This window comes from Chironomus tepperi, unplaced genomic scaffold (assembly GCF_022539635.2).
Source record: "Chironomus tepperi strain 1889 unplaced genomic scaffold, CSIRO-AGI_Ctep_v1 contig_161, whole genome shotgun sequence".
Taxonomy (NCBI): Eukaryota; Metazoa; Arthropoda; class Insecta; order Diptera; family Chironomidae; genus Chironomus; species Chironomus tepperi.
In genome coordinates, this window is record NW_027226283.1 from 772,245 (window position 1) to 793,944 (window position 21,700).

The window sequence follows — 21,700 nt, forward strand, 5'->3', positions numbered from 1 at the left end:
TACAGATAGTTGCTATGAAGATGAAGGAATATCTTAAGGGCATTTAATTGTTCGTAGTTACCGATATGAATTTTGATGTAACTGCTCTAATACAGTTACACGATTTAAATTTATTCCTTACATTTTGGTACCCGAAGAAAAACCATTTTTCATAAAAAATGCCATTTAATTTTAGTGTCTTAATCTGTGAACATTTGTAATCTTTAGAGTTATAGTTATCCTTAGAAAGGAGCATTCATCCAACATGAAGGGATTTAGTCAAGGAAATAGTTTGAAGGTCATTCAATTCTCTTAGCGGACAACGTCTTTAGCTAGTCCAAATCTCTATCATTCAAAATTTAACATATTAAATGATCCGTTATTCGGGGATCTATAGCAGTTTTGTCCACACTGTGTGCCACGGCACACCAGGGCATCGAATTATTTTTAAATGTCATGAATCATAGGCCGTGTGTGGTTTTGATCGAGACTTACTGCCAGGGCGAGCCATGGTGAAAAAGGGGTGTTCAATTAGGATTTTAGAAGTAGGGGTTTGAAAAGCAGAACAATTCTGTAAAAGACAGGCAAATGACCCTAAATATATTAATAATATTAGGATTTTTATAATAAGAGAGACACCCAACACTTGTTCATCCCCAAATACACCCTAAACCACTTAGTCCATATAAACGGACTCTTATTTTTGAACATCATGATATTTGTAAATATCGTCATCGGAACCACACAATTCATAAATTTTAATGAATAGGTAATTTATGATTTTGAAATCTTGTGTCTTACAAAAACTGCATACACTAAATCAATTTATGAAATTATAGTTTCTATTTTACTCGAAATCAATGTTCCTTTAATAATCATTTGAAATATTGTTGCAGACTGCAGAATTTCTTTAAAATCTTGTGATTTTCTCTTAACCCTTTTTTTATAGGAACAATTTAATTTATTAATGCACACTCCTTGATTTATCATATTCTTTAAAATATTTTAGAAAAACAGAAGAAATTTGTTTTTGGTTTTGAAAGGCCACTAATGTGTGCAGAAAGGACAACAGAGTCTGTGGGGGAGGAAAGTTCAATGAGTGTACACACATTTAAATGCGATTATTAGATTTAAGACTAATTTTCTAAAGGACTTTTTGGTTAAAATGTAAAGAAAAGAGAGTGAGACACTGGATGCTGAAAAATAAATAATTAATGGTCATTTCTTGCAAGTCATCTTTGCTTAATAAATTTAAAGTGTACATGAGGAACATACTTCTAATTATTAATGTGCTAAAATTTATTATTTTTACGTCATTGGCGAAATCGTTTTACTTGTCAGTGTTACTTTATTTTCTTCTGATTTTTATCTTAATGATCACCTTTTGCTAAAGCTATAGACTAGACATTTTTTTTAAATGCTCAATAAGCCATTTACGCAATTATTTAATCTTTATTGGTGCAATACTATATGTTGTGATAGTTCTGTTATTCGGTAACTAGTTTTTCAATGGAATCGGAGATTGATATTCGTTTTTATGCGTTTAAGACCAGAGGCTGATGCTGGATTGAATGGTATAGTTTTAGTTGTCAAGTTGCACTAGTGAGACAGTGAAATGGTGCAATCAGGAGGTTGACTAGAATTTTTTAAAGTGTGGGGAAACGGGAATACGCTTCTAGGACTCAGTGACGGAATCTTTTCATTTGTGGAGAAAGGAACTTAATGTTATAAACTAAATTACTCCTATACGATCCCTTACCAGTAAAAATAATACTCAATATTATCAGCAGAATATATAGTTTGAATACACAGCTTTAAACAATAATATAATAGTCAAACGAACCTTAACTAGTTTATATATTAACTAGTTTATATATTAACTTCAGATCTAAGCTTGAACCTAAGTGTAAACCATTGGTGGGCATTCTATGTGCCGCGGCACACTAGTGTATTTTTGGAAATGCCATGAACATTATGCCGTGTATGATTTTGTTCGAGGCTTATTAAGGTGTGACACGAAAAATAAAAGGTTGCCCACTACTGTTTAAAAAAGTTGAGGTTCAGTAGCACAAATATTAATATATTTTATTTACTGACAAATTTTCACCTAGATAATTATGTTGTAAATGTGCCGCCGACAAATGACTGATTAATTTCTTAATCAAACTGAATCAAACCTTTATTTTATTGACGAGGTATATCACATTTTTTGTAACTTTGAGCACTTGAGTATAATTATTGAAACTTCACATTACACTTTAACTAAGTTGAATTATTCAATTTTAAAAATTTACAACAACAAAAAAATCCCGATTTTCTCGTCCAGCCCATTAAAAATTTTTAAATATGATGAAAACCCATAAGTGATTATATTTAAATAAATAATACACAACAAATCACAATGAGTATAATTTTCCTTTGTTTATGATTTGCTATAAAAATATTAGACATACGCTAGAATGCGTTATGTTGCGTAGTGCTGTGTATAAAGTGTTAAAAGGCAATTGATTGATGTTTAGATGAAAAAAAAAGTGAACCATGACTTTCACAGCATTTACATAGAAAATAAATAAAGTTGTACCCGATTATTCTTTGGAATTTTAATTGATAATTAAATTGTTTCTTTGTTACGCTTAGCTTTACGCTTGACTCCCATGACTTTTTTTATTCGGAAAATTGATTTTAAATTTTTCATCACATTGAATAATGAAATGAATTAAAACAAAAAAAAAAGAACCTCAAGACAATAAGCAAATAAATAAATAAAATTTTCTGATTTGTAGTGGGTACATGAACTATAGTTTTACGGTTTCCAATTAGTGCTTATCTCTAATTATTATTGCATAGCGCTTTTAATATTGTATAGTGTATAGTGAAACTATTCATTTGAAAGCACGTAGCAATACAGACTGTTAGCATCACTAAACAAAGAAATTAATTTATTTATGTTTATAATTTTCTTTGTTTCTAACCAATCGAAAAAATTAGCGCCAAGTTTTCATCGGTAATGGAGGTGGAGCCCGTATTCAATGTTTCTTTGTTTTACTTGCGGCGGCTGCGTGGTATAATGCTTCATGTTGTTGCTTAAATTTATAAGTCATGCGTTTCAAACTGTTGAATATTTAATAAATTTTTAATATCATTATTATATATTCTTCTTTAGGATTATACACATATATGTGTGATTATTCTAGATAATCCTAGTGTGCTTGATATTATTTTCATAAGATACAAATTAACCGTAAAACATAGACATAATCACAATGAATATAGTTGACAAAAAAAGGACTAATTTATGAGCTTATTGACCTTATGCAAGCGGAACATGATGACTTTTGTTTCTTTAACAATGACTTTATGGATCGAGTAGCTTTCCTTTGAAAGGATTTTATTAGATTTTCTATAGACTCTTCCTTAATGTTGCCAAAAAAATCGTTTGCCTTAGCGTAAATTCTGAATGAATAGAAAGTAAGCGATTCATATATGCATTTTAGAATTTAAGAGATAGAAAAGAATTTTAAACATTGGAAGTGATATTTTTTATCTCAAAGCAATAAATTTAGTTGAAAAAAAAGAAAAGAAGGAAAAAAATAAGAACAATACTATTATTCTGGGTAATTTCAAATTCGCGACCTTCCTCAAATAAAGCATATGTCATTTGAAACAAAGAATTTCAGACCCTCTTAAATTAATTTATTAGAGTTTCAGAAAGAAAAATTGTGAATTTTTACCACATGATTTTCAATGCATTCATTTTTTCATTTCATTTAAAATTTATGAGCATTAAAATAATTTTTGTGTTCCCCAATATGCAAAACACATACCTATTTATTCAGAGAGTAAGCAATGTTTAACCGGCAAATGTGAAATAAAAATAACAAAAAAACATTGGAAAAGTCAACCTATAGAGTTAAGTGAATAAAGAGGAAAACATCCTCATTTGAAACATTGAATGTTTTTTGCATGTTTTTCCATTGTTTGTGTTTCCCTTTTATGCTCCCTCGCTTTGAACATGGAGCAAAAAATATTCTTTTATTATAAAGCGTTGATATTTTTGAAACTATTTTTTATTCAAGTTGTTGTGTTTGTGAGAAAAACACTTCGAATTTTGAGCTAAATTTTTTTTTCCCTTTTTGTTGTACATCTCTCACTCGAAAGGTCTGGTCGAATGTTATCTTCTTATATTTTTTTTTATATATAAATGTTATTTTTTTTTATATATATATGTGTGCTCCAAAAGTCTGTGGAAGGAAAATTAAAAATATTTTTTTGTATTTCATTGTTAGAACAAGTATGACTGTTGATCGAAGAGTTTGCAAAAATTTCTAATTTCTTTCGTTCCTCTCATAAAAAAAATTAAAAAAATTGTAAAAAAACAATAAATGTGAGTGCTGAAAAAAAGGATTGTGTAAAATTAATAATAATCTATAAGAGAAATGTAACAGCTATAAGTGAATACATAAAGAAAAAAAATTGAAAATTAATAATAAAAAAGAATTTAAAAACATAAATTAATCATCAAGGAAAAGTTAAAAACAGATTGTGAAAAAAGAATTCTAAGTGAGTATTTACATGATTACCGCAATTGAATTAAGAAAAGAAAGTTTATGATTTATTTAAATAAATAATTGAGCCACCCACAATTTATACCATTAATTTAATTTTCCCCTTACTTCCACGACACTTTGGAATGAGGATTTATGTGAGAAATATGATTCCCTAATAAAATGTGACAAAAATTATTAAGCATGAAATTTTCTTCAGGGTGATACATACGTGTGTGGATGAAAAGAAATCTCTGTAAATAAAAAAGGCATTCCACTTTTTTACAGTAGTTCCTTCGAGGGATTCAAAGAAAAAAATCGGAAATTGTGCGGAATAAGCTTTTAAGTTTTGAGAATTGAATTCTTCTGTGGACGATAATTCAGTTACGATCCTTTTTCCACGTGAATCACTTAGTTAATTTAATTAATTTCAATCCTCGACGTGCAAAGTATTTTTAATGACTTGTTAAGAAAGAAATCAGTGTGGCACTGATGAGCATAACAATATCGACGGAGCCCACTTGTATATTGATCATGTGTTCAATGTTCTTTATGAAGATAAAAGATATCTTAACAATTCTCTTGTTCCGACAATTTCTTTTTTTTACAACCGCAAGTGCATTCTATTGTTTATTCATTTATCAGTATATTTTACATTACTGGTAGCAATGCATAAATTGTAAATGCAAACAAAGCAAAAATAAATTAATTACTATGTGTACTGATCTCTTTAACTTCTTCATTGACTTCTTCATTCAAAGACTTTTTGGTTTACTTTATGTCGCCTAATTAGTTGTTAAAATTAATTTCATGTACTTAAAGAAATACACAATAGTTTTGATCACATGAGATAAATAAGGAGCATTGTATTGCATGTAGCGGTGAAATGAATGAATGTTATTGTGCATGTTATAAAATCAGCATTCGTTTAATTATTTTATCGAATAATTTAAATGACAGATGTAGCATAAACCTATATCTATATATATTTTTAATTTTAATGTCTTTGTTTCCTTTTACAAAACAATGGTGATAACCTTCAACTTTATGTATGTAGCTCCTACGTACATACTTACATACATGTTAAATGATATTAAAATTAATTTTCAAATGAAAACTTCACGAATATTGTGTACGAATTTTTGACATTTTTAAAAGTTAATTTAATGCTTTATTCTTCTTTTTTCATGCTATACCTATAGTAATGTCTACTAGCGTGTATATTGTAAATCCGATTTACTATTATCCTGTGGTTAACGCTGATGAAGATGTCTAGATTTTATTACTTGCTTACTCTCTTGTGTATGCACACTTCATATGCAAATGACTCTATTTAAAAAGCTATTACTTATATTGCTGTGTAAGCAAATGAATCAATTAGATGGCATCGAATATTAGCTTTTTCACTGGTTACTACTTAGCTCATTACAATTTCTAGCGGTAGACATGACACTTTCATCATTTTTATGTGAAATGCATCAACCAAATGATCCTTAATTGTTTTTTATTCCTGCTAAGTACATGCTCTGTTTTAACGTTCATTTGAGATTTAAATAATATTTATTGTGCTTAGTTGAAAACCCCTTGTTGTGCAAAAGTTCAGTCTGTTTTTGAACTCTGATGAATAAACATCTCATTTATTTATAAATCCGTGAGGAAAACTTAATTAAACTACATTGACCACAATTGCAAAATTTTCAATATTTCTATACTAATTCAATTAAGGTAACGAACAATAAGATTGAAATGTTAAAATTTTAATTGTCATTTTGAAAACCTTAATCAAATTTTAATTAATTTGAAAATTTATAAAACTTGCTGCGAAAGTACAAATGTAAAAGCGTCGGAGCGTTACTATTACCATCGTGGTTTGGCAAATTCAAGTTTTACCTGTAAAAAGGTAAATACATATGTATCAATAAATACGTTTGCTACTCACGCATCGAGTTCACTTTATTCTGGATATTTCCTGTGGAAATTTTGCTCGATTTGTCAATAAATTCTATTGAATAGAAAATTCCTTTTTGATAACATACTTTATTGCCAAATTGATTGCTTTAATGATGACTTTATATGTTTACATTTAATCTGGCTAGATACATTTTTCTCTTTATTTATTTGCCTTATTTAGAAATTTATTAAATGAAGATGAAAAAAATTCAAGGAAATATTTTATAATTCATAGTAAGGACTTACAATATAAGGAACTTAAATCGACAATACTTTGATCATTTTTTGTTAAAAATGACCCTATTTTATCAGGTTTGATTTAGGATTGATCAAAATTTCTCTAGAAAACTTGAAAACTTTATATAAATAAGTACGTAACTTATTTACAAGATGTGGGTTTAAAGCCACGTGATTGATGGTCCAATCAAAAAGTGTTGATTATTTACAGTAGGTGTAATGTCTGTGGCATCATTGATACTTTTAATTATTTTATGTAAATGTTCAAGATTTCAGTTTTCAAAATTAAATTTGCAAAATTTTAAAATTATTTGTTATTATTCTATTGTGGGCGTAGTCATGATTGTAAAAAGTGGGAGTCCAAATTTCTGTTTTTTATCTTTTTACTGTTTCTATTCTTTCACTATTTTTTTATATGCTAAAACTATTTTTAAATTTGATTTTAAAGGTTAATTAATTTAAAAATGATTTTTTTGAAGAGCTTGTAAACCCTTCTGGTAACTGTTATCTTGAGTCACATGTCTTGAAAAGAAATCAGCATTAGCAATAGGGTTTTCCAAAGTCTCGGTTCCTATGAATTTTCGAGATCGATCGATAATCAGAGAAACACTACAAGGAATTTTTCAAAGTCTCGGTCTGGTCAAATCTCTAGAAACAGTCATGGAAATCTTGATTTCAGTCTCGACAACCCTTAATCGTCATTCGGCATGATGTATGCAAAACCAACAAATTATTGTTTTTTAAATTCAAATGGTAGATTGAATCATATTTAATTTTAATCTATATTGTGGAGTTTGCTGTTGTTAACTCTGTAAAATTCCAGCAATAGAATTTAAAATATTAATAATTTAATGGTAGAGAGAGTGTGAAGATTTTTTTAACTATTAACATTATCGGACGAACATAGTTTTCCGCTTAGATGATGTCGGTGACTAAAATTTTTAAAACATTTCAACTAAATAAATTCGTACAAAATTATGACAAATTTATAAATGAACCAATTTTAATAATCAAAAATTTACAAAATAGATAGTTAACGCGCACGCATCCATGAAACAGGAAATAGTGATGAATATGAAAATTTTGTGTAATCAAAAGTGATTTTTTATATTTTTTTTTTCACTCATAATGTTTAAAAATTATTTAATTATTGTGATTAAATGCAATAAGTATATACTGCTGATTGTTGTTTTACACTTTAATACTTTATTTTTCATTTTCGCAGTACATACATAGTGTAATATTTTTAAGTTTAATACAGCTCTTCGTAATTGCAAGGCATTAAAAAATTGAATTTACGCTGTCGTTTATTCCATTGATGATGATGATGATGAACATTGTAATCACTCAACACAAATGCACTATGCATTTATTATGAGTGTCATTTATCGTTAAATAAAATAAACTTAAAGTTATGATTCAATTTTTCTGGACTAACGTATTTATGATTATTTTAAAACTTAAGCTGCATCTACTGCATGTCAGCTTAACAACATCAAGATTCGAATTTACCAAAGGATTGAGACTGATTAAAAATTTTCAATTCATATTCTGGAAACTATGAGAATTTTCAGTATATCAAGTTTTCGGTTTTAAATTGGCAGCCTATTGGAGAATCGATTTAAATCAGTTAAATTTTTTTTTAAAAAAAAATAGCTGGTGGCTACATTAGTGAGTAAACTAGAACGACAAAAATTCAAGGTTCACAGAGTCAAGGTTTTGTTGCGGAAATAACCCATTTGTTGCAAGACAGTGGCTCAATTGTTTGAATCAGAGTTGCCAGTTGGAAAAGTACCTAACTTGTCATAGAAGTTTTTGGCTTTGTCTTGGTATTATCTATAAAAAAGCAAACAAATTTGCCTTCTTATTAGCTTGGATATCCAAAGACATTACCTTGGCAAAAGCACTGGTAATTGTTATTCCCTCAACTAGTTTACGCTAACGTATTGTTGTTTGTTAGGGAAACCTACACAATTTTTTATCGCTCGGGTCTGTTAAACGTTTTTAATGGAATGCTTTGTATGAATTTTGATTTTTGATCACACGATTCTAATAAACTTAATTTACCCTAGCTATCGCATGTAAAGGATCCATCAAAATGTTTGATCACTGTTCTATATCATGATATATGTTTCTTGTGTGATCAACTTAAAAGTTATTATTTAGTTAATGATCTTAATAATTAGTCAAATACATTGTAATAAACTATGAATTAAAGCTTTATATCAGTGTTGTTCAATCTCTGTGTTGCGACACACCAGTGCGGCACACTAGTGCGGCACACTTGTGCGGTTTCGATTGTAACTTACTAACATGGTGTTCCATGACACAAAAAAAGTTTGGACATCACTGAATTGAATATTTGAATAAAACATTTAACGCTATCGAGTACAACTGGAAAATGATTCATTCACTCAGAGTTCAGAACTGCTTTGATGGAAATGAAAATTTTATAAAATTAATTTTTTTTACATTTTTTATTATTTTATTTTTCTTTGCTTTTATTTTTTATAGACATAACTTTTAAACTTGTTTTTAATTTTTTTATAATTTTTCAACAAAAGTATGCACAATGATTTCCATTTCTTATTCAAGTCGCAATAATCGATTTGCTTAATATCAAAATAAGGTGTTGTCCTTTTTTAACACAATTATGCTTTCTATATTTAGATATAAATGCTTGCTCACTTATCAAGCACGTGCCAAATTTTAAATTGATAAATTGGAAATGAATATTGTGCATTCTCATACATATTTAAGGAAACAAGAAAAATTAAAAATTTTAAAGCAATTTAAAGAAATTACTTTAAATCTTATTATTTCCACTCGTCATAATGTACAGGCATATACGTATGTACGCACAAGTAGAATTACTGAAATTGTTGCTGATTTTTTTTTTTTACTTTTCTGCAGCATCATTAGCGAGGTTTTGCTGCCTCTCTTTTCTTAACCGGAGGATTATGCATTTCCGTAGGCTCCTCATGCAGTACTCAAAGAGTGCGACGGTTTATAAGTAATTGAAAGTCAAGAAACTTTACTAATGAATTTTTTTTTCGTGCAAGATGTGCATTCGCAAATTAAATTTGGGTAATTGATGGATTTTAAAATTAATATTGTTTGTGGGTACTAAAAATTTTCGTTCTTAGTGCTGGTTTTATTAATTATATTTAAATAAATTATGAAATTAAATTCTAAATCTATTTGAAAATAATATGAAACTTACAAAGTTGCCGAGGTATGTAATCTAATCAATGATCCAAATCAGTGATAAACAAGAATAGTGATTACACATAACCTTTAAATCAATGATGAGCAATCTGTGCACCGCGGTTTATTAGCGTTTAGTTAATAGTCTCCCTAATGTGACGCGACAGATCGTTTTCAATAAACCCAAAAAATACGATTTTTGAATCTCTCAGATTTGAATAATAAAAGTTCAGAAAAATGATTCTAAATTTCAAATATCAAACATTTTTGAGTTTCTGCAGCTAGAGAAAATCTTGATGCTCAATCAGTATTATGTTGAACAGATTAATTATTTTTGTGTGTATATAAGATGATAAACCACGACCGAAGCCAGACACTAGTTGGCCGCGACACGCTTAAAACTACTTTCAACTAGATGTTAACTAAGTGCTGCTTGCTCTAAACTAATAGAATTGCATTAATTAAAGAGTTTATTTGGATATAATCAATTGATTTACTTGAACATAGTTGTGATCATAAAATAATTATTGAAAAATATAAATCTAGACTCCCTTCCATAAAAATATTAATTACAAAAAAGTGTCGCTTTTATGATTTAAAAACCTCATCCAAAAAATTAAATTCTGTTGTTTTACTTCCTCCTGCTTATTCATGAATCTTAAAGAATTTAAATTGGATTATTGATGCTTCAATATCCTCAATCATAAGTAATAAACCGCATGATCATTACCTACCATAAAAATCATACAAAATTTGAATTGCATGCAAAAAGAAAATTAAGAAAGAAGAGTCATCAACAGCTTCCGTTTCTCTTTCTCTTTATGATTAAGCAATATTGAGCAATACAAAGCAAACAAAAATTAATATTTTGGGGAGGAAAGAAATTTAAACACTTCCATGAACGGTGTTTATCTGATGTGATGCTTTAACCTGTGCATTCGCACTTTTGGTTTTGCATTTTCTGTATAACAATTTATCTTTTGATACAGGGTTTATTTCGATTTTAGGTTAGTGTATTAAATTCTAGCTTATTCTAAATCCAATACACTCTAATGGGGTCTTATGTGCATCATGAAGCTTATGACAGTTCAACAAGCGATGGTTAGTTATATCTTTCACTCAAACCTGGTTTGTTTTCTTTGTTAATGTTTGGTTTGGAGATCGTAGGTTGTAGCCCTTACCATTTCTAACCTGAATTTGACGTTGCCACCGTTGCTTGGGTTTGAATATGCTTTTAATCTATCCTTTTAAGTACATATCCCGAAACAGGGATCAGTCGTCAGCGATGTATTTAGTGGTAATAGGGAATACCACAAGAAGGTATGCACTTGACATTTGGTCAGCTTCAGAGTCAAATCTTAGCCTCCCTAAGTCTACACTCAAACCTGAATCTATCGTTTATATTTAAAACGTTCATTTGTTATTCAATGCCCAGTTCAGTTATTAACACCTAGATAACGGAACCATTAAGTCAACAAGCTGCTTCAACTAAATAAATAAGAATAAATATTTGAATAAAGGTAATCCAATAATAAATTTGAAATAATTGTACGACAAAGGATCACATTAAAATTAGTTGCTTTATTCAATAAATAAGAGCAAATTAGCATCATTATTTGTGTACGTCTGAATGTTCTCAAATGTTTATCCCCAGCTTAGATACGCAATATCCAAAGGTAAATACTTAATCCATTCCACTAAACCCTCTTGCTCATTAAATCTACCATGAAAATTGTGAAATTTTCTCAAGAAAAAAAAATAAATATAAATCGCGTGTCTGCTTCTGGAGATCAAAATTTGACTTCTGTATTAATGTAAACCATTAATAAAACAAGAATACCACAAAACTCAACATAAAGATATATGTGTGATTTATATATCAAGAATAATATTTTGGAGCAAAAGAGATGGAATAAAGCAATACCATCATTTTATGTGTAGACACATTCTTCAAGTCGCAAACAAACAATCAATCAATGTGGAAAAACTGTGATGTGTATCACTCTTGAAAATGCAACATTACATTATATATCCATCCCTCTGTGTGTGAGAATCTTAAAGATTTTTCTCTTACGGATCTAATTTAATTGCTTTTATTGATTTTTTGCAATCATTAGTCATTAACATCCTTAGAATTAATTAACCTAAATTTGCATTGCAAAGCTTGAAAAACTTTTTTTTGGAAGATGTTATTAATGATGTTCCTTAAAAGGAATGGGGATATAAAATAGACGATACCATAACATCCCTTAAGTCTTCAAAATTTCTGTTTTCCTTCTTCCTTTCTTTCCTTTATCTTTTGTTACAATGGTGAAAAGAAAATTAACTCATCGTTGACGAAAAGACAAACGATGTGTAATTTTTATACTTTCTTGTTTTGGTGTTTTTCATCGAGGGATGAACTTGAGTTTTTTTTATAACAATATAATTTTTGAGGGAAGTTCAGAGGGTGTTTTTCTTTTATTGCAAATGATAATGACATTCTGCTTTTCGTTATACTTTAAATGTACTGACTGCTATTGATGCTACAAAATAAAGACATATTAATTTAATTTTCGATCGATTTAAATATAAAGAATCAATTTCAGCTTTAATATGATTCTTAATATTTATTTTTGCAGTAATGCTGAAACTAAACGATTTTCAATTGATTTAATACGGATGATTAATAGTGTGTATGTTGTTGAACCATTAAGAATTGAAGATATTATGTTCAGTTATCATTATTACCTTCTCAATTAAGATTCTTCCTGGATTTCTTATTTTTCTAAAAAAAACTTACATAACACAGAATTGGTTTCAAATTTGGTTTAATTCCGGCACTAGGCTAGAGTCACGGTGGTCTGATACTAAATTTTGGATCGATTAAATTACTTGTACTTTTCGAGAACTTTCATTGATTAAAGAATTGACCTATTTGTTTTTCTTTTGAAATGCAATTGAAATTACTCAATTAAGTTTCTTCTTTTTAACTTAAAATAATTAAAGCTCTAACTTTTTTACATTATGCAAGTTTTCTAATTGATAACCATAAAAATTAACATTAAATCTATTAAAACAAATAATGAATTGTGAAAAAATATTCTTGAAAATACTTTCATTCTAAAATATTTTTCAATTTGAAGAATGAAACTTTTAGAATGATCGTCAATTGTATACGAATTCAATGCATTTTACCAACGGACTTTTTGCTCATTAATTACATACATTTTTTTTAATTTCAAGCATTATAATTTAATTAAAACAAAAAAGATATGTTTATTCATCAGAGTTCAAAAGTAGACTGATTTTTATGTGAAGACCCCTTTCAACTGTGCACAATAAATATTTTTCAAATCTCAAATGAACGTTATAACAAATTTCATTAATCTTGGATTAAAATTCTCTTTTATCGCAATTTTAAATGGTGTAAAATTTTAATCACAAGAAATGTGCAAACTGAAAGATTGGCGAGAGTTGTAATTCATCTAAATTTAGTAAATTGATCAAATTTTTACATTTATTCATTTGAAAAAATCAAATTCGATAAATTAAAAATTCGAATTGAGTTAGGTATATAAAATTCAAAATTTTTTCAAGTATTTCGAAGTGTCATTAATTTATATGCATGTAACATGTTATGTGAATCTCGAAAGCTCATTTGTTTTAATTTTAAAATTTACAGTTAATTTATAAATCTTTATAGAACTCGAATAACTTGTAAATGAACAATTTTTCACCACATTTAATAGAATTTTCTAAAAGTTAATTAATAAAAAAAATTAACTAACTCAAATAAAGCATTTCATACTAAAAACATCAAATCAAATTTCTCAAAGTTTTAAACATGAATCAGATATGCATGCATACCAGGAAGTAGAATTCTATCGATCTAGTTTTATGCGGAAGTGTGTTTTATGCCATTGAATCAGTCTAGACTCCCTAAAAATAATAATAAAATTCTATTGTATCAATAGTTAAAGCGAGATTTCCTCGAAAAAATCTAAAAACTTATTCTCATCATCTACAAAATTGACTAATATCTAAGTTTCTGGATGATATGCTTAAAATAGTTCTCCATATAATTGGAAAAGCTTTTTTTCTTAAATAAGAAATAATAGAAGCAAAGAAATAAATGTTCCAAATAAAAACATCATTTAACCAATATGAATAGCTGAATGAGAACCTTAAACTATTTTGTATGTCATTACTTTCCTTAATATTTATTCAGTGAAAGCTTTTCGATTTCTGTAAATGAACGAATTTTATTTAGAACAACATTCATTTGCTGATTTTTAATTTACAGTCTATCCAAAAAAAGTACCCAATTTGATAGTAAGTTTGCATATTTAAAACTTACCACGCCTTCTGTATCAAGAAATTGAATTTTTCTATTTCCGCAATTGTTACTAAAATTGACACGCCCAGTTTTTCTTTGAGGGAAACTTTTACATTTCCGGTTGCGACATCAGCATAATTATACATGTATATAGGTAACATGTGTTCCCAAATTTTATTCTTATTTAATATAATAAATTCAGACTCGATAGTTTCTTTTTCGTGTTTTATTTACTCACGAAAGCTTTTATACATATTCCGACTTTTTGCAGTCGCACACGCAATTGAGGTTTTTGAAGATTGAATTTTATGTTGGCAATTTATAAATTCTACTAAAATTATATGCTAATTGTTCAGTTTTTAACTAGAGCAGCTGATTTATAATGATTTTCAATTTAAGATGGCTTGAATAAGTTCTTAAATTTCAAAAAGGAATTAAAAATCATCAAAAATAAATTAAAACTTCTTAAAATTTTATTAAAAAATTAAAAGAATTTGTTTTAAGAATTAAAAAAATTCAAAATGAACATAATAAGCAGCAAACATTGCACTAAGTTTTGCAATTTCACAAAACCCGACGATCTTTTGTTACTGTCTGGTATAAAACATTTCCATAGTCAAGTAACGAAGAAAAATAAGGAAATTTATAATAATTTTTGTGTCTCGACTAAAATACATATTTCAAATGTTTTGTAGCGGTTATGAGCGTTTGTTTCCATTTGTTACTCTTTGTATCACTCTACCAATATTTATGCTTAGCTAAAATTGCTCTAACAGTTTTATTAAGGATCGTCTTAAATTGCACATCTATAGCCTTAGACAATCTATGAGGTACAATCGAACACTGTAGGTCTGCGTATCATAATTGAAGAAAATTCAGGTCTTTGGTTCTTGATCGAACCCTAAATTAAATGGATTATCAGTCCTATCTTATACAATGATTCCGCAATTCCTTCTCAAACATGATACAAATTATTAATTCTAAACCCACAATTCTTTATTTCCTTTCAGTTATCTTCATTTGAAGAATATTCTTGACAAGAGGAAAATATTGATCATCAAAAGTGCATTTGTCATCGTCAACCACGGCAATGCCTGTACCAGGCAGCGTTCAACAGGGTCAGAATCCGACACAAGGACTTGTTCATTGGATGAGTGCTGTTATGGCTGAACATATGACATCAAACTCTCATCACGATTCTGTTGGAATGCATTACATGTGGAATGGAGCTGTTGAGGTAATTTTAATTAATTTGTTAGGTGTTAGGCATGAAAGACATAACAAATGCGAATTTTAATTTTAATACAGCAATGTGCTCAACATACGAAAGATATTACTGACTATAACAATTGGACTCCGAGAAATCACATGTCAATGAAGCAAGGTTTTGAGGTAAAAATAATTAAACTATATTGCTTTTGTTTGTAATTGACAGAGCTGGAAGTCGACTCTTTTGTATGCGAAACTCGACTTGAGTCAACTCCACTCAATATAAAATCCGATTCTAGCTCTAGTAATTAACAAGACCAGTTTAAGATATGAATGATATTTTTATTTATAGGCAAAGATGAATATAGATCATCATGGGTCAATTCAAAAAGGTAAATACTTTATAATATTGAATAGGGGACGTTCGGAAATTACGTAACGGTAAAAATGTCGATTTTGGATCTACTTCTCGCTTCTGTAACGCTTTGTAGCAAAATCATGGTGCAAATTTTAAAACCCCCATGCCTCTCTCCCCCAAGCCTTTACAAAATTTCCGAAAGCCCTCAATATACTTTTGTAGCTTTTGAATGAAGTTCCAATTCAGTTCGATTTAAATTAATTACATTTTCTTTCATATACAAGGTCATATTTTGGATGAACATCATGGCATTGGGATTCAGAATAATCAAGTATATTCAACCACTGGACCATTAAGAACTACTTCAAGTAGTAATTCACCTGGAAATCTACATGGCCAACAATCATCAACACTTTTGGTAGTTCCACAACCAATCAATGCAACAAAGATATCAACAGGTCTATCCAATAACACGGGTCGAAAATATCAATGCAAGATGTGTCCTCAAGTGAGTATGAAATATGTAAGATATAAATGATGTTGTTCACTTATGGTGTTACTGTCAAGTTGACATCATTTGTGAATAGCACAGTAGTTTATGAATATGCTTTAATAATAAATTAATCTGGAACTAAAAAAATCCCAAAAAATAAAATTTGGTTAAAAATTGTAGTCATGACTAGAATCATTGAATTCTTTATATCCATATGAAACAGCGAGTCTCATTCAATATTAGCTATTCAACCCCAAAAGTCTCTCCCTTTTTTTCTCTAAAGGATTAAAAAAATTTGAATTTTAAAGCGAAAAAAATCATTAAAGGACCAAAAATTTTATTCTATTCACTGCTGAGCATAGACAATCAGACACATGTTTACTCACATATATTCAGACGGCAGGAAAAGGGTGTTTTATTTTATTTCGGGTGTTCTTGTGTTGGCATTTTTTATATCCATTCAATCATTTTTCCAAAGATTTGTTGTTGCATTTTTTCTCTCATTTTTTTATGGCGAAGCGGTGAAATAAATGGGGAAAAATTACTATATGAATTTTCATCAGTTGATGATGGCTATATTGTGTTAGTCAGTCAGTATTTAGTATACATAAAACTTCCTAATACAAAACAAGACTGAAAAAGAGTTCAATAATTTTTTTATACTGCAAATATGAATTTTTACAAGCATTAGGCTTAATTTATTTGTTAATGATAAATATAAGATGTAGATAGGCACACAATTTATTAGATATGCTTTGTTAATTTGCATTATACAACAATTATCTGACTCAATTTTCACATGCTTTCATCGGAAATAATTTCAATAACAATAAACAAAAAATAATAATAAAGCCGAATTCCGAGACACCAAAATGTTGAGATTAATAAAATAGGAAGAGAAGTGGAACTAGTTTAAACATGAAACTGCAAGTTCATAAAGAACTTAAATCCCAATTCCAAAACTTTCTAAGTATTTGAGTAAAGTTTGGACATTTTAAATTTTATTTTCTTATTCTATGGATTTTTTTGTTTCCCAATCAATGGTAAAGTGACCTTGAAGCTAATAACTACAAATCAGAGGTCGAAGTCGACTTGAGTTCGCTAAAATTCGATTAAAAAAGTTTACGGAATTTTTTTCTGCTTGCACTTGTGAAGTATAAAATTTCATACAAATTTTAATCGGTTCTAAATCAGTGGTGGGCAACTTATGTGCCGCGGTACACTAGTGTGTCGCCAAAATTTTTTGGAAATGCCATGGATCGTATGTTTGTTTCAATCGAGGCTAACCAAATGTTCCGCAAGAAATTAAAGGTTGTTCAGCACTGTTCTAAACAAACTATGGCAATCTCAATTTGACTTCGACCTCTGACTATACAAACTATTATTTAATTAAAATATTATTTTTTTAGATTTTCTCTTCCAAAGCCGATCTTCAACTGCACACGCAGGCACACATGCGAGAAGCAAAACCATACAAATGCACCCAATGCTCAAAAGCATTTGCTAATTCGAGCTACTTATCACAACATACACGAATACATTTAGGCATTAAGCCCTATCGCTGTGAAATTTGTCAACGAAAATTCACCCAACTTTCGCATCTACAGCAGCACATTCGTACTCATACTGGTAATTACTGTCACTTTTATGTTATGTTCTATGCTAATTAATTTATGAATATTTTCACAGGTGATAAGCCATACAAATGTCGTAATCCAGGATGTGTTAAGGCTTTCTCACAACTTTCAAACCTCCAATCACATTCGAGAAGTCATCAAACAGACAAACCATTCAAATGCAATTCATGCTATAAATGCTTCGCAGATGAACCAGCGTTACTTGAACATATTCCCAAACATAAAGAATCAAAGCATTTAAAGACGCACATTTGTCAGTATTGTGGAAAATCTTATACACAAGAGACTTACTTACAGAAACATATGCAGAAACATTCAGAAAGAACTGATAAAAGACCACCAATTTCAGGCAGAAGTCAGGGGAATCAGAGTAATAATAATAATAACAATAACGCTGCTAATTCCACAAATAATAATAATAACAGCAACAACAATCACAACAGTAGTCTTTCAAATAATCAATCTGCAAATAACAATAACAATCCTAATGTTTCCATGTCTATAAGTTCTGGTGCACCGACAGGTGTCTCATTGCAACAAGATCATCCATATTGGCCAAAAGTAAGTCCTGATTCGGCAGCAAACATTTCATCCGAAGTAATTCAACATCAGCACCAACAAGAATTTCAGTTACCAAATGGACATGAACTTCATCATCATAGGGACGAAAATGCTGAGAATGATTTGAATGGACAGACTTTAAATGTTACGTCAACCTCAAATGTGTATGATAATCAATCAAAACTTGTATCGAATTCAGCATTTACACCTATTAATGCAATGCAATCTCCCTTCAATTTACAACATCATCAGCTAGCACAGCGACCATACATTTATGATGCAATTAGCATTCCAAATAAAAATGTACAAAATACTGGAAATAGTTTTCCAAATCAATTAATATCTCTACATCAAATTAGAAATTATCAACCGAGCGGTTTAATGACTGGTGAGCATATACTTGGTGTTAATGTTGTGGGCAAAGAAAAAGAATAAAACTTTTAAATAATTAATTAATCTGAAATTTTAGCCGCTAATTAAGGATTTCCACCGTCCAGTAGATATCATAATGCGCATCCTAAATTCTGTTCTTCTTATTTTGTTAAAGTTACCGCGTTTTAATTCCTTAAATGTCAACGGGGTCTGTTCATCAATGACGTTCAACAATTATGGAAAGCATCTATGACTTGTTTAAGGACAAAATGTTTCTAAAATAAAGTTTATAGCAGTGGAAGGTTGAAAATCATACTTTTTGGTGGACGTCATTTGTAACTGACCCTTTGATACACAAAAATCTAAACCAAAAGGATTCGAATAATATCCTGAAAGGACCTAAATGTTTTGTTATTCAGATGCACCAGTATTGTTAACCTAGATTTGTCTAGATTTGTAGGTTAGAAAGAGAGTTTTACTCAGAGCTGTCTTTTATTGGAATGGTCAATATTGAGGCTCAAAATTTGGTCCATGATAATCTTGATGTTTTTTACGTTGGGATCCCGAGTCTTCGTTACGACACTTTTCAGGTTCTAAATGGACACAAACCAGTCCCTATGCAAAAATCGATTGACCTAAATTAGATCAAAGTAATGAAAGTACATTAAATGAGTCGTGACGAAGCTTTTTCATTTATGCCAATCGAATATATTGCATGGCCATGTTATACATGTTATATGTGAGTAGAGTGAAGTATATGTAGAGTGTCAAGTGATATATAGGGGAATCTACCAGTGCAAAAGTATGTTCTCTGTGTCTAAGTGGTAAAGTATTAGAGTTCATAAATAAAGTTCTATCACATAGAGAATTGTCAATGACAAAGATACGCACAATACTCTTAATACCAGGTCACATTTGACTTAATGGCATAAACAAGCTGTCTAGTTTTTTTTTTAATATCTTCAATCCAGAGCTCGAATTCTACTCGGATTATGTATGGAAGAGTAGACACGACTTCCGTATGAAATTTGAGTCTACTCCAAGCTCTACTGCAATTTATGAAGCCTAGCTACCTAGAAAGACTTATATTCTGAATTTCTAGTTAAACTAGATATCCACTCAACTCAACTTGATCTATAACTCAAATCTGATCAAGACATCTATGTCAGCAATACTGAGGTGCACATGATATTTGTTAAATTTTGTTGCTTTCTATTCCTATCTTTGTAAACTTTTGACAAACGCGCTAAACTGATCTACACAAGTAAAAAAAAACTTTTTAAATGAATCACCATAAATGAATGAAAAATTATTTAAATAAAGTATGAAAATAGTAATTATACATTTTAAATGAAGAGTAAATAATGTCTGTAAGTATTTTATAATATATTTCATTAATGTCAATTCAAAGGGGTATCAATTAAAATTTCATAATACGATGTAAGCTTGATAAATAAATTAAAAAAGAGTTAAAGAACGTGATTTCTATGAAGATATTAAGCTTTTTAATAATGTGAAAAATCAATGCGTCAATTCAATGTACTATAAATGTTTAAATTCAGAATTTTAGACTTTGAAAATGTTCCAATTCATTCATAATAAAGCAAAAAAACTAGATATATATTATTCATGTCGGGAACAATATTGTTCATCGTGATCTCATATGAATAGAGGACACAAGAATGGTTTCATCATAGCTATCTAATTTGCTCAATTTTATTCTTTATAATTTCTTAAAGACCACGATGATATTTGTTTGCAAAAATGATTTATGCTTATGCTCATAATTTCCTCTGCTAATTCCATAACCGTAAGATCATAAATCTGTGATATTATTCTCAACGCATCTCAAAACATTTAATTGCTGTAAATTTAAATAAAATATGAGTACATGAACTTAATTGTCTTATATTCTTCCCCAAAAAAAAAACAATGTTTGTAAATTCCAATCTAATCTTACATATTTAAATATGTATTTCTTTTTGTAATATGTTCAATTCTATTGATAAAATGATGATAAGAATATTAAAATAATAAAATGAACTTGTACATGTTGTGTATCGTTTAGAACGTTTTAATTACTTCAATAAATTTCTCTTTTCTCTTTCAGTTCCAAACAGATACCTTTCATGTTTACAGTTTCTGTCTTTTGTTTGTCACTTACTCTGCGGTTTTGTATAGTGTATGTACTATGTTCTTTTGATATACACAAATGTGCTCATTCTGAAATTAATATTGGATTTTACATCCAAACAAATTAACTTAAATTCGTTCTGTTTAATGAAGTCTATTTACAATAATTAGCTAGTATTGTTGTTTTTGTCAAGATCAGAAGTTAATCTTATCCCAAAAATGTTTCAACTGTCAAAATTTTGAATTTATTGTAAACATTAACACCATGAAAGTAAACTGTCAAAATTTTGAGTTGCGAAATTTTCTACTTCCAGTTGCATTTTCTTAGTACAGAAGTATTCCAAACGCATAATTAGTCACTGATTCGATTCTTTCCAAATTTATTTTTTTGTGTTAGTTTACAAAACTTCGTATAATCGAGTGTGTCCCGTTCTGTACAGATTTTGCATGGCAGCCAGAATTTGATCTCATGATATCCAAGTCCACTCGGGATAAATTTTATTAGAGAGTCTAGATATCTTGACGAAGATGTTTATAATCCTGTATTTCCTGAGTGTTGCTTGAGCAGTTTGTTACTTTGTCTCATAATTCTCGTTTTATCTGGCCCATGAATACATCGGTATAGCAACACGGCTTAGTTCTGCAATCCACTTAACTCAACATTTTACTGTCACCAATATCAACCGTGTAACAGTTCTATTA

General features: G+C 29.4%; 1 protein-coding gene across 2 annotated transcripts; it reads left to right on the forward strand.

The window, feature by feature from the left end:
- The first annotated feature begins 4,446 nt into the window (after positions 1-4,446).
- On the forward strand, positions 4,447-20,193 carry rn (rotund). Of its 2 annotated transcripts, XM_070637041.1 has the most exons (8): positions 4,447-4,539; positions 15,246-15,472; positions 15,544-15,627; positions 15,797-15,836; positions 16,087-16,310; positions 17,705-17,924; positions 17,985-18,881; positions 18,963-20,193. In XM_070637041.1, the coding sequence occupies exons 2-8, from the start codon at positions 15,326-15,328 to the stop codon at positions 18,971-18,973; spliced, it is 1,623 nt and encodes a 540-aa protein (XP_070493142.1). In that variant the 5' UTR covers positions 4,447-4,539; positions 15,246-15,325; the 3' UTR covers positions 18,974-20,193. The 2 variants fall into 2 exon arrangements, with proteins under 2 accessions (XP_070493142.1, XP_070493141.1); XM_070637040.1 differs by having other exon boundaries at positions 17,985-20,193.
- Positions 20,194-21,700: the final 1,507 nt, after the last annotated feature.